At 37.9% G+C, this 16,888-nt stretch overlaps 1 protein-coding gene across 1 annotated transcript in view; it reads right to left on the bottom strand.

Moving 5' to 3' along the window:
* Nucleotides 1-10,333: 10,333 nt before the first annotated feature.
* The window catches only part of si:ch211-1e14.1 (UPF0606 protein KIAA1549), a 52,240-nt gene continuing 45,685 nt past the window's right edge, over nucleotides 10,334-16,888 (bottom strand). The window contains exons 21-24 of the mRNA XM_059334371.1: nucleotides 16,635-16,687; nucleotides 15,073-15,221; nucleotides 13,433-13,587; nucleotides 10,334-11,981 (exon numbers count right to left, since the gene is read on the bottom strand). Of these exons, the coding sequence (XP_059190354.1) occupies nucleotides 11,742-11,981; nucleotides 13,433-13,587; nucleotides 15,073-15,221; nucleotides 16,635-16,687 (597 nt within the window). The 3' untranslated portion in view covers nucleotides 10,334-11,741. The remainder of the gene's footprint in view (nucleotides 11,982-13,432; nucleotides 13,588-15,072; nucleotides 15,222-16,634; nucleotides 16,688-16,888) is intronic.

Genomic DNA, 16,888 nt, shown 5'->3' with positions numbered 1-16,888 from the left:
AAACTTAATGTGTTGTCTTTGTTTACCAACATGCACAATTATTCTCACATGATGAATTGTATAGTTACAGTCATGGTTAATGGTTTATGCTTGTTTGTCATTATTCTTAATAAAAAATGCTTGTAATATCTATCATGTTTCTGTGGATGTTGCATGTGTACTTTGACAGAAATCTGATACAGAAGTCAGCAGCATAACCACATATGGTGCACATATGTTTCCTGTGTAGTCCAATGAGTAAACAGCTCATAATTATACAGCATATATAGCTGTTATTTTTGAGACTGACAAAAGTGACGGTTTTTAAACTTTCTCCAATAGCTCTCTGTTTTGCCCTTCATTAGACCACATAACTCAGTTGTAAAAAGGTCTTGTTCTCTTTCAGTGTGTCCTTAACGAATGTCAATTCCCCATGGACTGACAACACTTATTCATGCTTAAGGATGAAAGAGGAGCCCCTAACACAAGTCCTGTAGAGTCAAATAAACATCTGACAAGAGTCATGACTGACTTAGAGGGGGAGGGTATAAAAAAACAATGACTGACTGTCCCTATAGTGATGAGCTCATGGACGTTACAGCTGTTCATCTGTTTACTAGCAAAGAAATGACACAAAATCAGCATTAAGCTAATCTGAATAGTTTGATTTAATAAATATTTTATAATATACACAATTCCATAACAATTTATGCAACATATTCAACCCGAAGCCCAAGAAGAGCTAAATTTATATTTACTTGTTTGATTTTGTCTTAACCTGAATTCTGGCTGCAAACAGCTCAACAAATGTTTTGATGTAATGCAAAATGTCCTGTTTCCAACTGTGATTAGGTTTCTGTTTTCACATAGAAAGCAAGAGGAAATCACATAGACAAACCCAACATAAAAGAAATAACAAATGTTGACAAATGAGCTGAAGAAGTGTTGAATCTGGGCTGCAGACACAGAAAACAGAGCTCAGTCCAAAATTTCAGCCCCTTCAGTTTTTCTTTCTATTCCAGCCAATTTTCCTTCACTGTATGCTGATCGCAGCACACTGCATTTCGCTGATGTCTGCTGACGTGTGCTGAACTCCATCTCCCAGTCAGAAGCAACATGAAGGCCAGTAACAAGCTGGTAAAGGTATAACATGCAGCTTTTCTGCAATAAAGGTCTAAAAAAGTACACCTATGTCATTTAATGAGTAGAGTTGTGGACTTACATTATCCCAAATGTCCAAACTGAGACAAATACATAAAAACAATACACGTCAAACAATGGTGTGTTTCATTTGGTCTCCTGTTGATGGCATCATATGTCCCTTTTTTTATCAGTATTATGGTTATCTGCCAGAAGCTACAATGTTACAGTGTTACAAAGATCAAGATCACGCAGCCACACTGCAAAAAAGCCAACTTGTATTTTTTGGCCTAAAACAGTGATTTAAGTTGGTAAAACTTGGAAATCAAAATTATTGACATTTAGGGCAATAATGTAAGTTAGCACAACAAAGGAAGCCAGTTGTCTGCTCAAAAACAAGTTTGTGAGTTTTTGTTACTTATATCTTTAAGTTGGGGCTCAAAACAAGGGACAATAGTTCTGCTAACTCTTATTTCTTTGTTGTGAAATTCGGTCATTAGCGAAAGCTAGCGGCTAACTGATGCTAGCGGCTAACTGAAGCTAGCGGCTAACTGATGCTAGCAGCGCTGCTTGTTACAGCTACAAGAGTAGCCATTAGTGTATCAATGCTAACTCAAAATTGTGGTCACAATATTAGCTGACATTTCATAGCGGCGTTACAATCGTGCCAATTCAGCACATTGCAGAAGTTAGCAGAAGTAAGGATTAAAAGTTATTACAATGTTAAATTGTAAGTTAGTACAACTTACAGTTGAGTTGATAAAAATCTGAATTCAGAGTTGAGCAAACTCAAAAACAAAACTTAAAATATTTAGTTTAATCGTCCAATTTAAAAATTTTATCGAAGTTTGTTGCCTTGAAATTTTGAAATTTTTTTTTTGCAGTGCATACCATCCAAATTTTATATGTAATACACCTTTTAGATTGTGGTTGTTTTCTGACTATATTTCATTTAACCAGATGAAGGGTTTTAGTAACCGGACGCTTGGATCTTAAGTTATGCCAGTGGAAACTCGGCTTGCATCCCTTTTTTAAACATTCTTTGTTGTCCACTGAACAGTGTAAGAGAAACACTGATTTTTAACGTGAAACTGCTTTATTCAGTGTTTGTTACAGTTTTTAATCACCTGGTCTGTTTGTTCTGGAGAGGACCTCTGCAGATAATTCGGCTCCCGGTAAAAACCTCCTGACCGACAATTTTCAAGGTAGCCATCACTACCATGATCCCACGCTATATCGCAAAGTCACTAAACTCCGTCTTTTGTTATTATTTTGATTGAGAGAACCCACAGCGGCAGAAAATTATTTATTGTCTGTTTAAACTGTTCATAAACCATGCACAGACCCAAGATCATCTGCTTCAGATAAGCAGAATTTTTTCTTTTGTAGATTCTGATAATGTTTCTAACTATGTTTTAAAGTGGACTCCCAGTGGTGTTCAAAATGTTTTGGATCCTGTGGTTGTTCCATAGATGTCATCAGATACAGACACAAGGTCTGAGATTATTTATAGAGTACTGTTTAGTCACAGCCTGTCCACATTGGGTCTTTAGGGATCACAGTAATGATACTTTGTGCTCAAATAGTACAAAATCTACATCCACAAGTTCCCAAACTAAACAAAATCTTTTTAAAAAAAGAGCGGGTTAACACTGATGTGCAATAGAACAGTCAGACCAGACAAAATACACCCCTGCAGTGTCCATCTGCTGAACAAAACAAAGCTATTAGAGAAATAATAGCTTAACAGGATTATCTGCTAATTACCGTTCGGACAGTTCCACGAAAAAATACACCAATTCTGCGGCTCTTCGAAATGTAAATTAGGGACAAGGACTGAATGTGTACATGCAAAGAAAAACATAACACATAAATGTGGGGCCCTTTCTCATTCACTCCATTTTAAGGGTTTGACAAATCTGCACTGTTGTTGCACGTGAGGACACCTTCAAGAGTGGTTCTGATCAGATAATATGCACTTGGTGAAATGGTTTTCACTGTTCATCAAGTCTCCTCTCCAATGTCCACACTCACACCAACAGTCTCGGCACGTCCTGCCAGAGCTGCATTCTGCTGCTGCTGCTGACGGCTCTGAAAACATCCAGAGGCTTTGGTCTGCAGGACAGCAGCAGTGCAGAGAGATCCAGTGTCTGCCAACAGGGATTAGCGCTGTCAGATGATCAACTGTGGCATACCGGGCAGCTTTATAAAGTTTAACAAAATACCTCTGCCACTGAACTACCTGTAGTGTGCAAAAGTGTGTATTTTTTCGTGGATAAATGTTAGTTAGCAAAGTAGCTAATGCTGGCTTGGTACTCATATCATATATCTCACCAGTCTGCATCCAGAATGTGTTAAAACTTGCTTTTAAGAAGTGTTAATTAATGTCTTTCAGAATTAAACTGGATTTAACACATGTTTTGTACAGAGCCAAAAGTAGCAAGAGAGTGACCAATGTGCAGAACCAATCGGGAAGGGTCTACAGATTGGGTAGCAACAGTGGTTTCTGTGTCTCTGTAATGAGGGAATGACTGTAACAGCCTTTTTTGAGTGTTTTGATACTTTCATAGTATTTATATCGCACCTAGACCTACTTTAGGATCAAAAGACACGGAAATCTAACTTTTCATAACATTTTCTACATATATAGCTCTACTTTCATAGATGCCATGTGCCTTATCAGATACCCAAAACTATTCTACGTGTTTTCTGGAGGACAAAAGGACAAAAAAGACACAAAAAAGTGGTTGTTAGGAAATTATGAATTCTACTCAGATATTTTAAAGTATAACATTGTAAGAGCCTATTCTTTCTTCATCAAATGAATTTCATCCAATTTGTCACCCCACCACACCTCTTATCGCAGCACAATAAACATGTTTAATGTGTCAAACCCTGCGGTGGAGGGGACAACAGCTCGGCTGTGGAAGAAGGCTCACAGCAGCTGACTGGCAGGATCAGTGTCTGAAGTCAGAGCAGCGGGGCAGCTGCCGAGCAAATGGGTACCCTCTTATGAATGACAGCTATTCACCTCCCCCTTGAACATCACATGAGTGCTGCCTCCTACTCAGCACAGCGCAGCACAATATCACACTGTGTCTTTTGATACAGTAGAGCCTGATGGAGACGCAGGGACGGAGGGACGGAGATAACCTGCACTGTGACCTTGAGGACAGAGACCATCCAGTGGCGACAGGAGGTGACAGAGTGTGTGTCGGTGAGAGTTACCTGACCTGACCAACATGATCTCACAGAAATCCGTGGAATAGCCACGGATTCGCTCAAATTTCCGTGAAACTGACACGGATTTCGCGACAATGCAAGTTAATGACATAGTCATATCCCGTGGCTATTCCAACATACAAAGTGATTATGTACATTCACTGAGTGAATATTTAGAAAATAAAACATATTTTTCGCTACAAATGTGATCAAAATCCATTTTTATGCAGAAACTAAGTCAAAATATTGATTTTTCACTAGAAAAATTTCACAGAACTGTCCGCCATGTTTTTTGTTCTGACCGCTGGGACCTTGAAAGTCACGTGACTTGGAACAAACCAATAGCCACGGGATATGACTGTCATTAACTTGCATTGTAGCGAAATCCGTGTCAGTTTCACAGAAATTTGAGCGATTCCGTGGCTATTCCACGGATTTTGAGTTAAGCGAAATCCGTGGCTATTTCACGGATTTCTGTGAGACCAGGTTGGACCTGACACACGGCTGTGTCACGGTGCAATGAAAGCAGCTATTTTTGGTTCTAACCTCTGAGAAAATCTAGTTCTGTGTCATGCAGCAGCAAGTAGGGCAGCACCAGCCACCGGCGAAAAAACCCACCATCATGTTCTTTCTTTACCCTTCTTTAACCTTCATCCTGCCTCCCACTCATGCTTGTTCATCTGTTATGAAAACAGACGACGCTGGGGGTCCACTCCCCCTCCCCGTTACGTCACATGGCATACGCATGTGGGCAGAATGTAACCTTTACCTCACAACCTTTTGTTTCTGCACCTTGAGCTCGGGGAAATCAAGCTCTCACAAGCCTGCCTCCCCCTCTTGCTGTGTTTCCTGACGCCAACGTCAGACGGAGAAATCAGAAAATGACCCAATTACAGAGAACCTGCACTGGTGGAGAGGGAGCAGATGATGGGAGAGAAAAGTGGGAGTGGGGGGGGTCAGTGTTTAGACAGTAAAAGGAGCTGCAGTGACATCATTACTGTACTCGTAGTCATGAAAAGAGAAGAAAATGATGATAGACACAGTAGATACTGGCTGATAAATGTGTTAAATGTGTTGGGTTAAGATTCATACACACACGTGAGAGTCTAAAGTGACAACAGTGACATCCCTCGGTGACAGCGGTGCCAGTTGGCACATAGCTGGATGCTGCAGAAGATGCCTGGCTGCTGCAGTGTCTCTGTTAGCCAACCCATCCTGCTGCTGCCATTGATTCACAGGCAGCAACTCTGATGCTGTGCAACGACGCGGCATGCAGAGCGTTGCATAATAAAAAAGCCATGCTGGTAAACAAGGAGGACCACATCCTCCCACTGCAACCAGGGTTTAGGGCTGCAGTGGACGCCGTCATAGCAAGTCGCTGAAATACTTGCTCATGTATTGTCATTACACCACAGGAATGTCTGTTTCTGACAGGCAGCTGGAGGAACAACATGTGCTGTGGTTGCCAAGTGTACACACACACACACAGATACTGTAGATACAGCACACTGCATTAAGCTCAGAACAATAACAAACAGTGAGGAAAGACGTCCCTGCCCTCTCTGGTTGAGAAACTCTTCCTATTGCATCCATACATTCCTGAGATGTGACAAAACAGTCAAAGTGAATGACAGGCTAATAGCAGTCTACTCACAAGTGCCTCTGAATCTGTGCTGGGATCAGTGAAAAGGCAGATATCCTCTCTTGTCATCCGTCAAAGGATTTGTGTCACACTTGTCCTCCTCCCTGCTCCTCTCTGTCTTTCACCGGCAGACTAAAAAGCGAGAGTGGCTGAAGACAGAAAGAGATCTGCAGTGCTGGAACTCTGTCAGTATGCTAATGCTTGGGTCTGCTCTGCCTCCCTCTCTGTTTCTCTCCTCCCTCCCTCACAGTTTTCTCCAAGGTCAGTGGGTAGAACTGCTTATTTGACTCCTCCCTTAGTGGACAAGTGCTTCTCTCCTCCCCTGCACCCTCCTACAGCCTGGACACCCGGGCAGTAATTACCGTCATGATCCAGATTAACTCCTGGGTGTGCTCTTGTTGTGCTCCGCCAGGTCGGGCTGGACTCAGCTAGCTGAGCAGGGATCGGAACAACACACAGACAGGATTACTGTATGTCTGTGTGTGTATGTGTGTGTGTGTGTGTGTGTGTGTGTGTGGGAGGGGGTGTTAGACCTCACAAGGAGGGCCAGGGGCGGCCAGACAAGACAGGATGGGACACTCTTAAGCCCTGCAGGAGACAAGAGAGAGACAGAATGAGAAAATACACTGAGCTAACAGCATAAATATAACAAGGACAGAAACATACAGGCATGTCAAATCTGAGAAACGTGTGATAAATGATGGAAGCTTGTTTCTGCCAAAATTAAAAACAAACAAACAAAAACTTACTGTAAGTCATTTTAAGAAAACCACGTATCTCAAATTATAACTTGGTAGATAAAAGAAAATAGTGTGAAACTCTGTATCTAAAAAAATAACTGAATATCTCAAAAATAATGAGAAACTTTCTAGAAACAATGAGTTTGTACTTCGAAATGAGAAACTTTCTCAAAACAATGACTTAATATCTCAAAAATAATAAGAAAATGATGAGAAACTTTCCAAAAACAATGACTTAATATCTCAAAAATTATACAAAAATAATGAGAACATTTCTATAAACAATGAGTTTGCACTTTGAAATGAGAAACTTTCTGAAAACAATGACTTAATATCTCAAAAATAATAAGAAAATGATGAGAAACTTTCTTAAAACAATGATTTAGTATCTCAAAAATAATACGAAAATAATGAGAACATTTCTATAAACAATGAGTTTGTACTTTGAAATGAGAAACTTTCTCAAAACAATGACTTAACATCTCAAAAATAATAAGAAAATGATGAGAAACTTTCTTAAAACAACGATTTAGTATCTCAAAATGAGAAACTTTTACAAAACAATTTAATATTTCATAATAATGAGGACCTTTCTCAAAAGATGCAAAGTCATTATTTCAAAAGCACTTAGCCATTATTCCAAGAATATTTCCTATTGTAATGACTTACAGTATTTTTTCCCATCACATTGGCAGAAATTGGCTCCCAGAATAAATCAATGACATGTAGATTTAAAGTAATATAATTTATATTGGGGGAAAACACAGCCTAAAATTAAAGATGGTCACTATGAATTTACACTGATCTGCCACAGACTATAATGTGAAAACTGTTGAATTGACTTTCTAGGTGCAGCATTATTATCCTCTGTGCATGGACACAAGTGCTGGAGTCTCACTGTCATGGAGGAGGCCAGAGTTAAATAGCTTAAGACTGGCAGGAGATCAGATCCAAGGAGACAACAGCTGCAGCAGGACCTGATTACCTGAATAAACAATATTTAAACCGATACCATATTAACTTCTCAGATTCATGTGTTATATAAACACAGCAGGGCTGTGAAAAGATAAATGAGTGACTATGTGGTTTGTGCACTGTCTGCAGTGGTGGAAGAAGTATTCAGATCCCTTACTTAAGTAAAAGTACTGATACAACACTGTGAAATTACTCCACTACAAGTAAAAGTCCTGCATTCAAAACTTACTGAAGTAAAAGTACAGAAGTATCAAAATGTACTTAAAGTATCAAAAGTAAAAGTACTTTTTATGCAGAATGGACCCACTTGGATTGTTTTATATATTCTAAAAATATATTTTTGATGCACTTATGTACGGACCGCTTTAATTTTCTCAAGGTAAGGCTCATTTTTTTTTTTAACGACTTAATATACTCTGATGATGTTCAATTTTAACATGTTAACATGTTAGCAAACATTTCATATTAATTATGTTTTTATGTTAAATCTTGAACTGAAAAGTAACTAAAACTGGCAGCTAAATATAGTGGAGTAAAAAGTACAATATTTGCCTCAAAATGTAGTGAAGTAGAAGTATAAAGTAACATAAAATGGAAATACGCAAGTAAAGTACAAATATCTCAAAATTATACTTAAGTACAGTACTTGAGTAAATGTACTTAGTTACATTCCACCACTGACTGTCTGATACTTGCTGAGTTGTGTGCAGTCCACTGCTGCAGTGAGTTCAGGAGTTTTGCTGAGCGTTTAGCCTCCTCACTCAGTGGCTTTGAATCCTGTGATGGGATTAAAGGGGAGAAGCATCTGATGGGATGAGATAAAACTCAATCTAAGCACAGGAAGTTCTCCTTTAACACAAGCGGAAGTATAAAGCCACACCAGGACTTGTTTATAATCACATTAACTGACATTAAAATGTCATAAATTTTGAGAAATGCTGCCTTGAATTCTAGTAACAGTGCAACATTTACCACTGCACTCATGCTGCTTTCCACTTAAATAGTATATTATATTTATATTCTGTTATTTTCTGACTATTCCTCATGAGGAAAAAAAAGTGATACCCAATGTGTGTCAGCACAGAAACACCACTGAACATGGAATAATTTATCCTTCAGAAGCACTGCTTCCACAGAGATTAGACATTACATAACCAGACACATCCCCCTTCATTATATTGTGACATGTTCAGAATTCTTTCATTAATAATGACGAGCACATGAAACAAGCTCTTTTCAGAGACTCACAGGAACATCCTCGGGAATTGCTTACATCATCCGTAACCATGGCAGCAGTTGTGAATAGAGCAGGTTTGGTTGTCTTGTGATATACTGACACCTTGTGGTTGTTTCTGGTAAGTACACCTCTAAGAGTGCTTTGATATTCAATGAATGACATGAGATTAGATGCTCTGTTTATGATGTGATTTAGCCATTGAACTCCAAATCAAAATGTACCTCAACTTTAGGATGGAATTTAATTAGAATACACTGGTGCAATTGTTGGGTCTGCTAATGTAATGGTGATAATGTGTAAAAACTCAGACAGTTTAAACGAGTAGTGGGTAGGATTTAGGGGGAGATATTGGCTTATATAGAATATATTATTCTGAATCATGTTTTGATTAGTGTATAATCACATAAATATCATTGCCTTTTTTTTTTTTTTTTTAGCTCATAATGAGCCCTTCATATCTGTAAATGAAGGGTATTCAGTTGGTTGCAATTTGCAACCTCACAGCTAGATATCACTAAATCCCACGCACTGCTCCTTTAATGAAAAATATGTACCAAACACATCAAAATAGACTTATGGTTATGAACTTAAAATCCGAGGACACATCGAGTGACAGTTTCCTTTGTATTTCAAGAATTTTGGAACAGCATGCGCAAAAAACAAACAAAAGAAATACAATAATTAAACATGCAACATCAATCAAACATAAAGTTGGACCAGCCAACAGATAATTTCACAAATTACACAACGTAGAAATAGATGTAGAAAAAACACCAGGAAAAAAAGTATAAAAAGAATTGAAGATGACCACAGGTGGACAGGCTGTTGCTACAGTACAGAACCAGCAGATGGAGGCATACAGTGTGAGGTTGGTAACACAAAACATGAACATAAGAGGTGAAATGGAAAACCAGACACCAACCCATCTCCCTGCATATCGAAGGAGACTCCATGCAATGATGTTTGATTGACGTTACCCGGATGAAATTCCATCCTGGTGCTCCCAAAAGCACCAACAGATCAACAGACGTGATGTAATATTTATGTATTTTATGTTGGTAATCACAAACTTGTAAAAGAATGAATGACAGTAAAATAGGACACACACAAAACTTGTATCTGATCTGTTTAGGTGAGTCCAAAAGGCACATCACAATGTAAATAAAGGATGGGTAGTACACTCTGCGGTATGTTTGAACTCACTGCCAAAATCTTTATATTCATCCCATAATACTGGTAAACACTCCGAAACATATTCTCAAGAGCCCTGCTTTTAAAATCCAGAATTTTCTCTTTTATTTCATTTAAATAAAATACCACTTCAGGCCCCAAAATGTCACAACATGTCGGAGGAGGGTCTTAAAAAAAAAAAAAAAAAAAAAAAAAAAAAAAAGCTAACCTAGAATGATTTTCCAACCAGCAGGATGACTTAAGAGACATTTAAGGTGAACAAAATTACATGAGGCAAGGTAAATCCAAAGAAATGTAAAAAAGCACATAAACATGACTGGTTGAAGTAAACCATAAATGACAACAAATACAGTACCTTTTTTCCTTCCTGTGCTAACAAAAAGGCAAAGCAAACGATGAATACTGCATAAAACAGTAAATACAGGTTCATGTTAAAACAGAATACTGGTCTCTGTGACTTCCCTCTCATTAACAGTTCTTCCACAGGACTTATTAAACTGTTTTATAACTGATTTGTCCGCAAGGAATCTCTTTTTGAATGTCCTGAGCTGTACCAAGTAGTCTGCATACAGTGCATCAAACTACAACCAAATAAAAATACACCCTAATTGTCAAGTACATACGGAAAGTCTTCATTATTTGCAACACATGAGTTCCTGTATCTCCAACACCTGCCTCTGGGCTCATTTTTTAAAATTAATGTAATTTCAAGGCCATTTTTTTTATTTTACGTTTGTCTATCCTTCTGTTAACTACTAAAAATAAATAAAAAAGGACATGAATGCAAGTTATCCACAAAACACAAGTATGTACTGTAAGTCAAAAATATCAACTCAGACTAACTGTGCTACTGCAGTAAGTACGGAAATACTAATTAGTATAAATGATTGTTATTAGTCTCTATGGATTCCCCTTGGTGCCTACTGTCTGTGAACTTTGACCTTACTGTAAGCTCGTACAGTAGATTGGGTCAGGTGAACTGCATCACAGTGTCAAGGCATAGCATGGCTCATCATGGCAGAAAACATGAAGTAGCACCTGATGGTGATAAAAAGGTTAAGGGAAAAACAACAAATACCTGTATGGTAGTTTAAGTAATGGAGAAAAAAAAAAGGAATTTGGTTAAAATGAAATGTGTCTTCGGGGATATTCCTGTTTAGTGAAGGCAACATGAGAATGAAACCATGACACAGAAAACTGAGTCTGAAGAAATGCAGCAAAATCTCAAATTTTTCAGGATGTGGATCCACAGTGGGCCAGGACTTGTTTTGATTGTTCCCCGATCCACAATGGACCATGTCATGTATTTTTAAAGGTCCAGCATATACTGTTTACATTGTTTTTCTTTTCATAACACTCTCTCCGACTGGACATACTGCAGTTGATTGGAGTCTGAATAGTCTCGGAGCTGTAATCAAACATCCTGTTATTCAGTTATTCGTTATTCTTAAGTAAGAAATCTCTATTAGCCACCTCTTCACGTCAGTTTAGCAGGGCTATCTCTCTGCTGTACACCCTCGGGGACTTCCATGGGAAGTATTGTCAGATTAGGCGAAGCAGGCAGGCAGGGTCAGTGGCATGACTGGTTAGAGCAACAGAATGGAGGCCCGGGCCTTCAGCTGTGGTAGCTGGGCACAGCTGCCTGTTTCTGGGAGAGACGCAGCAGCTCCTCCCTGATGGCCTTGATCAGGGAGGCGGAGGAGTGGGTAGGAGGAGATGTATCCAGGGGAGGTGGGGCTGACAGATAGCCCACCCCGGAGATGTCGAGGTGGACGGGAGGTGCAGAAGGCTCCCTTATACCACTTCTGGGCGTCTGGAAGATAGAGGAGGATGTGTAATCAGGACAGTCCAGGAACTGACGGCGGAAAGGACGGGCAAAGACAAAGAGAGAAAGAGAGAAAAGGAGGAAAAATTGAGAAGAAAAAACATCAAGTGGCAGCACTAGAATGTGAGAGAAAAGAGAGAACTAGAATAGCAGCAGTATGTGACAACAAAACACAAACACGTATATATATATATGTATATATATATATAGATGCGGGAGGTAACGAGGCATGAGGACAGGGTGTGGTACAAAAAAGATTTAAATAGAAAAAATATGTTTATGAAGAGTTTTCGGTAACGCTTTATATTAAGGTCCTTGTAATAACCATTAATTAACTAAAAATAAGGCCCTTGTAAGTCCTTACAAGATGCTTATTAACATTATTGTGTGTTTATAAGCTTATATACGTGTTAATAATGGCATTATAATACAGCTAATAGCAGGCGATATAATAGATTTATAAGCACTAATAAAAAACTTGTTAACAGTTTGCAAATGCTTAAGAACATTAATAAATGCCTCATGAGTATCTTATAATTGTTCATAATAGCATTACAAACACCCATGACCCACCCATTATGTCTTTGCCATACCTTTTTTTAATCTTATTTTGTTTGCTTATTGATATTAAAATATCCTTTATTGCTCATCTATTATAAGTTAACTATAAGTTAACTATGCTTTTTGCAACTACTGGATCTAAAGCGAGAACAATGCCTTATTACTTGTTAATTAATGGTTATTAAGGACCTTATTATAAAGCGTTACCGAGTTTTCAATTAATCATATATTTAGAATCTGTTGATGTCTTTTCCTTAACTGAAGTGTCATATTTAAGGAAGGCTGTGTCAAGTTTCCTTAATTACCTTTTCTGTATTGTTTTTACATAAGTTTACATTTGGGCCACAAAATGAAGGGGCTTGGTGGGCCGTGGGGGCAGTGTTTAAAAAAAAATAGAGTTTATCCACGATGTGGGATTGACTCAAAATAAACTGCCGTGTCCATGTTCGTGATAATTAACCCATTGAGGCCTGAAAAACCACTGAGCTTTTAAAATAAGCCTCTAATTTTCTGGAAATTCTGGAAAAAAAAGTGTGAACTCTTCTACTAAATAATAGATTTTTCAGCCTCTGTAGCAGATAGAAATGAAATTCAAAAAGTATTTGAGAGCTTATACAAATACTACAAAACGATGTAAACGCTTTCCAGGCTTCAATGGGTTAAAGAAAATGTCACCCAGTGCAGCAGTGTGGCTCACTGATGGGTTTTAATAGTTTCTAGACAAACATGGAGCTCTGTGGCACAGGGGAATAAGCTACACCAGGCTTTGGATACACACACAGTGTTTGTTCTGAGGATCACTTCATTGTTGATTTTTGGTCTTTTCGTATGTGTTGACACGAAACATTCATTTAACAATTTTAGATTTAAATGGCTAGAAGAAAAAAATCTTAACATAATTAAATCTGTCATTCACTCACTGTGTCTTTTTCAGTTTCTGCCCTAGAGAAATTGTCACCATGGTAGTGGTTCCAGCCGAGACCTCCGTTCTGCCCCGGGGCAGCCCTGATGCCTGCTGGGTAACCATTCATCCGACTGGACAATCCCACCTGTGTAAGATGATGGAGCTGGGCGCCTACACACACAAAAAAAACACACCACATCAGAGCTACAGTACCTGACACTCAATCCTCGGCAGCCCCTTTAATAGACTTTGATGCAATCACTACGGTCTGAAAAGGCTCTCTTGTCTCTGCTGCGCTGCACTCTATATGGTAAATGCCAGAATCCATTTCTATTAGTGTAAGTCACATGATGGCAGCAGCATCACGCCAGCGCCTTTAATAATTTAAGAGAGAGACAAGGCTCTTTCAGGTTGACAGGTTTATGGAGGTATGTGTCTGTGTTGTGGCCCACATCCAGAGGTGATCTAAAATAAACCGTGTCCACAGACAAACACCAGTGTTAATCCTTTAAATGTTGTCTTTTGTATTTAAATAAATTTGTAGGAAGTGGAAATAAGATGGAGAGATATGCGCACCATGGGTGTTGTTTACATCTACATATATACAACAGTACATATATCTATATATATACTGTTGCTGACATTACTATTATTATTACTATATACTGTAATATACTGCTATTATTATTATTATACCGGCCTTATTTATTATTATTATTATTACTATAACTATTATTATATATTTATATATTACATATCATATTATTTTATTTATAATTATTTTATTTATTTTTATTTTATATTGTTACTATTTATTATTACATAGTATATTATATATTATATACTGTACTATTATTACAATTATATACCGTCTAGTCACTATAGCATTGTTGCCATCATATCATCAGTATAATTATAATTACCATCATCTTGCCAACCTACCAACTGATCTGCTTTTTTTAACTTCTTAAGTGTCCTTGTTCTGTTCTGTGTTTTTTCTATTGTTGTTTATATTTATGCTACCTCAGTATTTTATTCTACTGTATTTTATCTATCTATCTATCTATCTATCTATCTATCTATCTATCTATCTATCTATCTATCTATCTATCATTATCATATCACATATCATTTTATTAATTCTTCTTTTCGAACCGAAAAAAAATAAACAACATAAACTAAAACAGCGTAGGCCAGGAGCATATACATATTCATACACATACTCACATTGACACCATTAAACAGATGTACATAAACATATAAACATTTACACACATACAGTATATAAAGCCCTATACATATACATGCATCTGCCCCGTCTAAGTAATAAGATAGAAATAAGAACCAGTTAACTTAATATTCAATATGCATTTCCCTATATCATTTTGGTTAAAAAAAAAAAGGGAGTAGGCTGAAATATAAAATACTTATCTAGGCCTCTCCCCTGATACTCAACACTTCAAAATAAGAAATTGTATCTCTATATATAGCCACTTAATGTCAAATAAATATGTATTATTATTATTATTATTATCATTATTTATTTACTTATTTTCTTATTAGTCAACTAATAATCCATCTATCCATCCATCCATCTGAATCCAACAGCATGACTAGGCATGAACATAGGGGCTGTTTGTATGTGTCCACCTGTACCTGTAGTTCCCCCTACTGGTCGTGGTCTGGCAGATGAGGGCAGCTCATCAGCGTACAGGCCCCTGCTGGAGTACAGGCTGTCTGGCTGGAGCTGCTCACATTGCCCTGCTGTTTCTCCTGGTGGCAGGTAGCTTGAGCCAAGGCCCTGCCTGCAACACAGACAAAGAGATTTTTCTTTTACCTAGTTGTGATCTAATGAAGAATGTGTTGTGACAAATTTATTGGAATCTTTAGGATGTGTTTCACACCTTTAGTGAAAATGTTTTGGTGCAAATCATTTGAGGAGTTTAGAAAGTTTGAAGGTTTTCTCCTATTGTTTTTTTTTTTTTTTCGAATTGTAAAAAATCCAGGGTAACCAAAACACAGCACTACACATCATGTCGGAGCAAGAAAGTGAATACAGAAAGAAGGTCCTGTGTTTTGGACTTGTGCATATTTCTGTGACAGAAACGGTTATGTAATTCTCCAGCTTGCTGTTACTGCTACTACGCAAGCTGCTGCACTTTGTGTGCTCTGCTGAATCTAAGAATGTAACGCACACATGGTTACAGAGGCCATTTCAATTAAACTTGCACAGTACACCTGGTAGTGGTGGTTGGAATGTGATCCGACCTCAGTCCAACCCAAATGAACCACTCCAGAGTCTGTTTGGAGACCACCTCCTCTAAAGGGTCTCTGTGCAGTTGATTACTGTGTTCACAATTGCCCAAAGGAATAGCACCAATAGTATAAAAATATAATAGCACCATTTCCTATAAAAGCTATGGCAACATTGGGGCCAATGCTCAAAATACATCATTGTAAAAACCAATCACCTACTTTATAGTAAAGTAAACAAACAACACTTAAAACATTTACAATGCTGCTTTACAACACAGATTCCCAAACATTTGGAATGATGCACAAAACATAACTGAAAACATAATGTATCAAATTCAGAACGTATTTTTACAAAAAACAAATCTCTGTACAGTTTTTAGTGTTACACATGTTTTTCACCAGGTACAGGGAGGAGGAAGGGCTTTAACAACCGGGTGTTTTCATAAATGATAAATTATTCATGTATTTGTTTATTTAATCTATTTATTTTCTATTATTTTGTAAATATGTATTATTTAAATATGTATGTTTTTGTTTTGGTTATTCTCATTGGATTTATTTGTTTTTGAGTTTACTTTGTTGTGTTACTCGCACACTTCACAGTTTACAACCATGAATGACTGACAGCTGCTGCTGATACTTCAGCTCCACTGTGCTCACATTTACACTGGTGTTATGTTGTTTGACCACAAGGGGCATTGATTTTTTTTTTGAGGCAGTTCAGAAAACCACTCCTTTGACCTGATCCATTAGTCCAATGAAATAAAGATGACTCCTTTTCCACTATTCATGAGGTCCAAGTCCTCCCGAAAGGAAAACATTCCTACTGCTAAAGTGGTGGAAATCTGGCCCTACTGATCAATAAGAAATCCCTGTAGTGTAGGAGGAAGTGAATGTCAAATAGGCATATCATTTATTAATTCATACATGAGAATTCAATTTTCATCAGCCAGTCTACTTACCTTGGAATTAGGCCTTGGACAGGAGGTGGGGACGGGCTCAACTCAGTGAACCTCTGGGAAAGACACAAACAATAGGAATGAACAAGGGCAGACAAACTGTGTGTGTTTGCATTTGTACTACTCAAATATAATCAACTCATAAAATATTCATTGTCACAGCTTGTATTGTATAGACAAATATAGCTGATACAAAAATGCAATTAATGGAAAGAGAGCGCACTTGACAGTGGATGTTGGTATTTCTTAAAAATGCT

This window comes from Centropristis striata, chromosome 6, assembly GCF_030273125.1.
Source record: "Centropristis striata isolate RG_2023a ecotype Rhode Island chromosome 6, C.striata_1.0, whole genome shotgun sequence".
Classification (NCBI taxonomy): domain Eukaryota; kingdom Metazoa; phylum Chordata; class Actinopteri; order Perciformes; family Serranidae; genus Centropristis; species Centropristis striata.
Note: the sequence above shows the minus strand (reverse complement) of the source record. Positions and strands in the feature narration are given on the sequence as shown.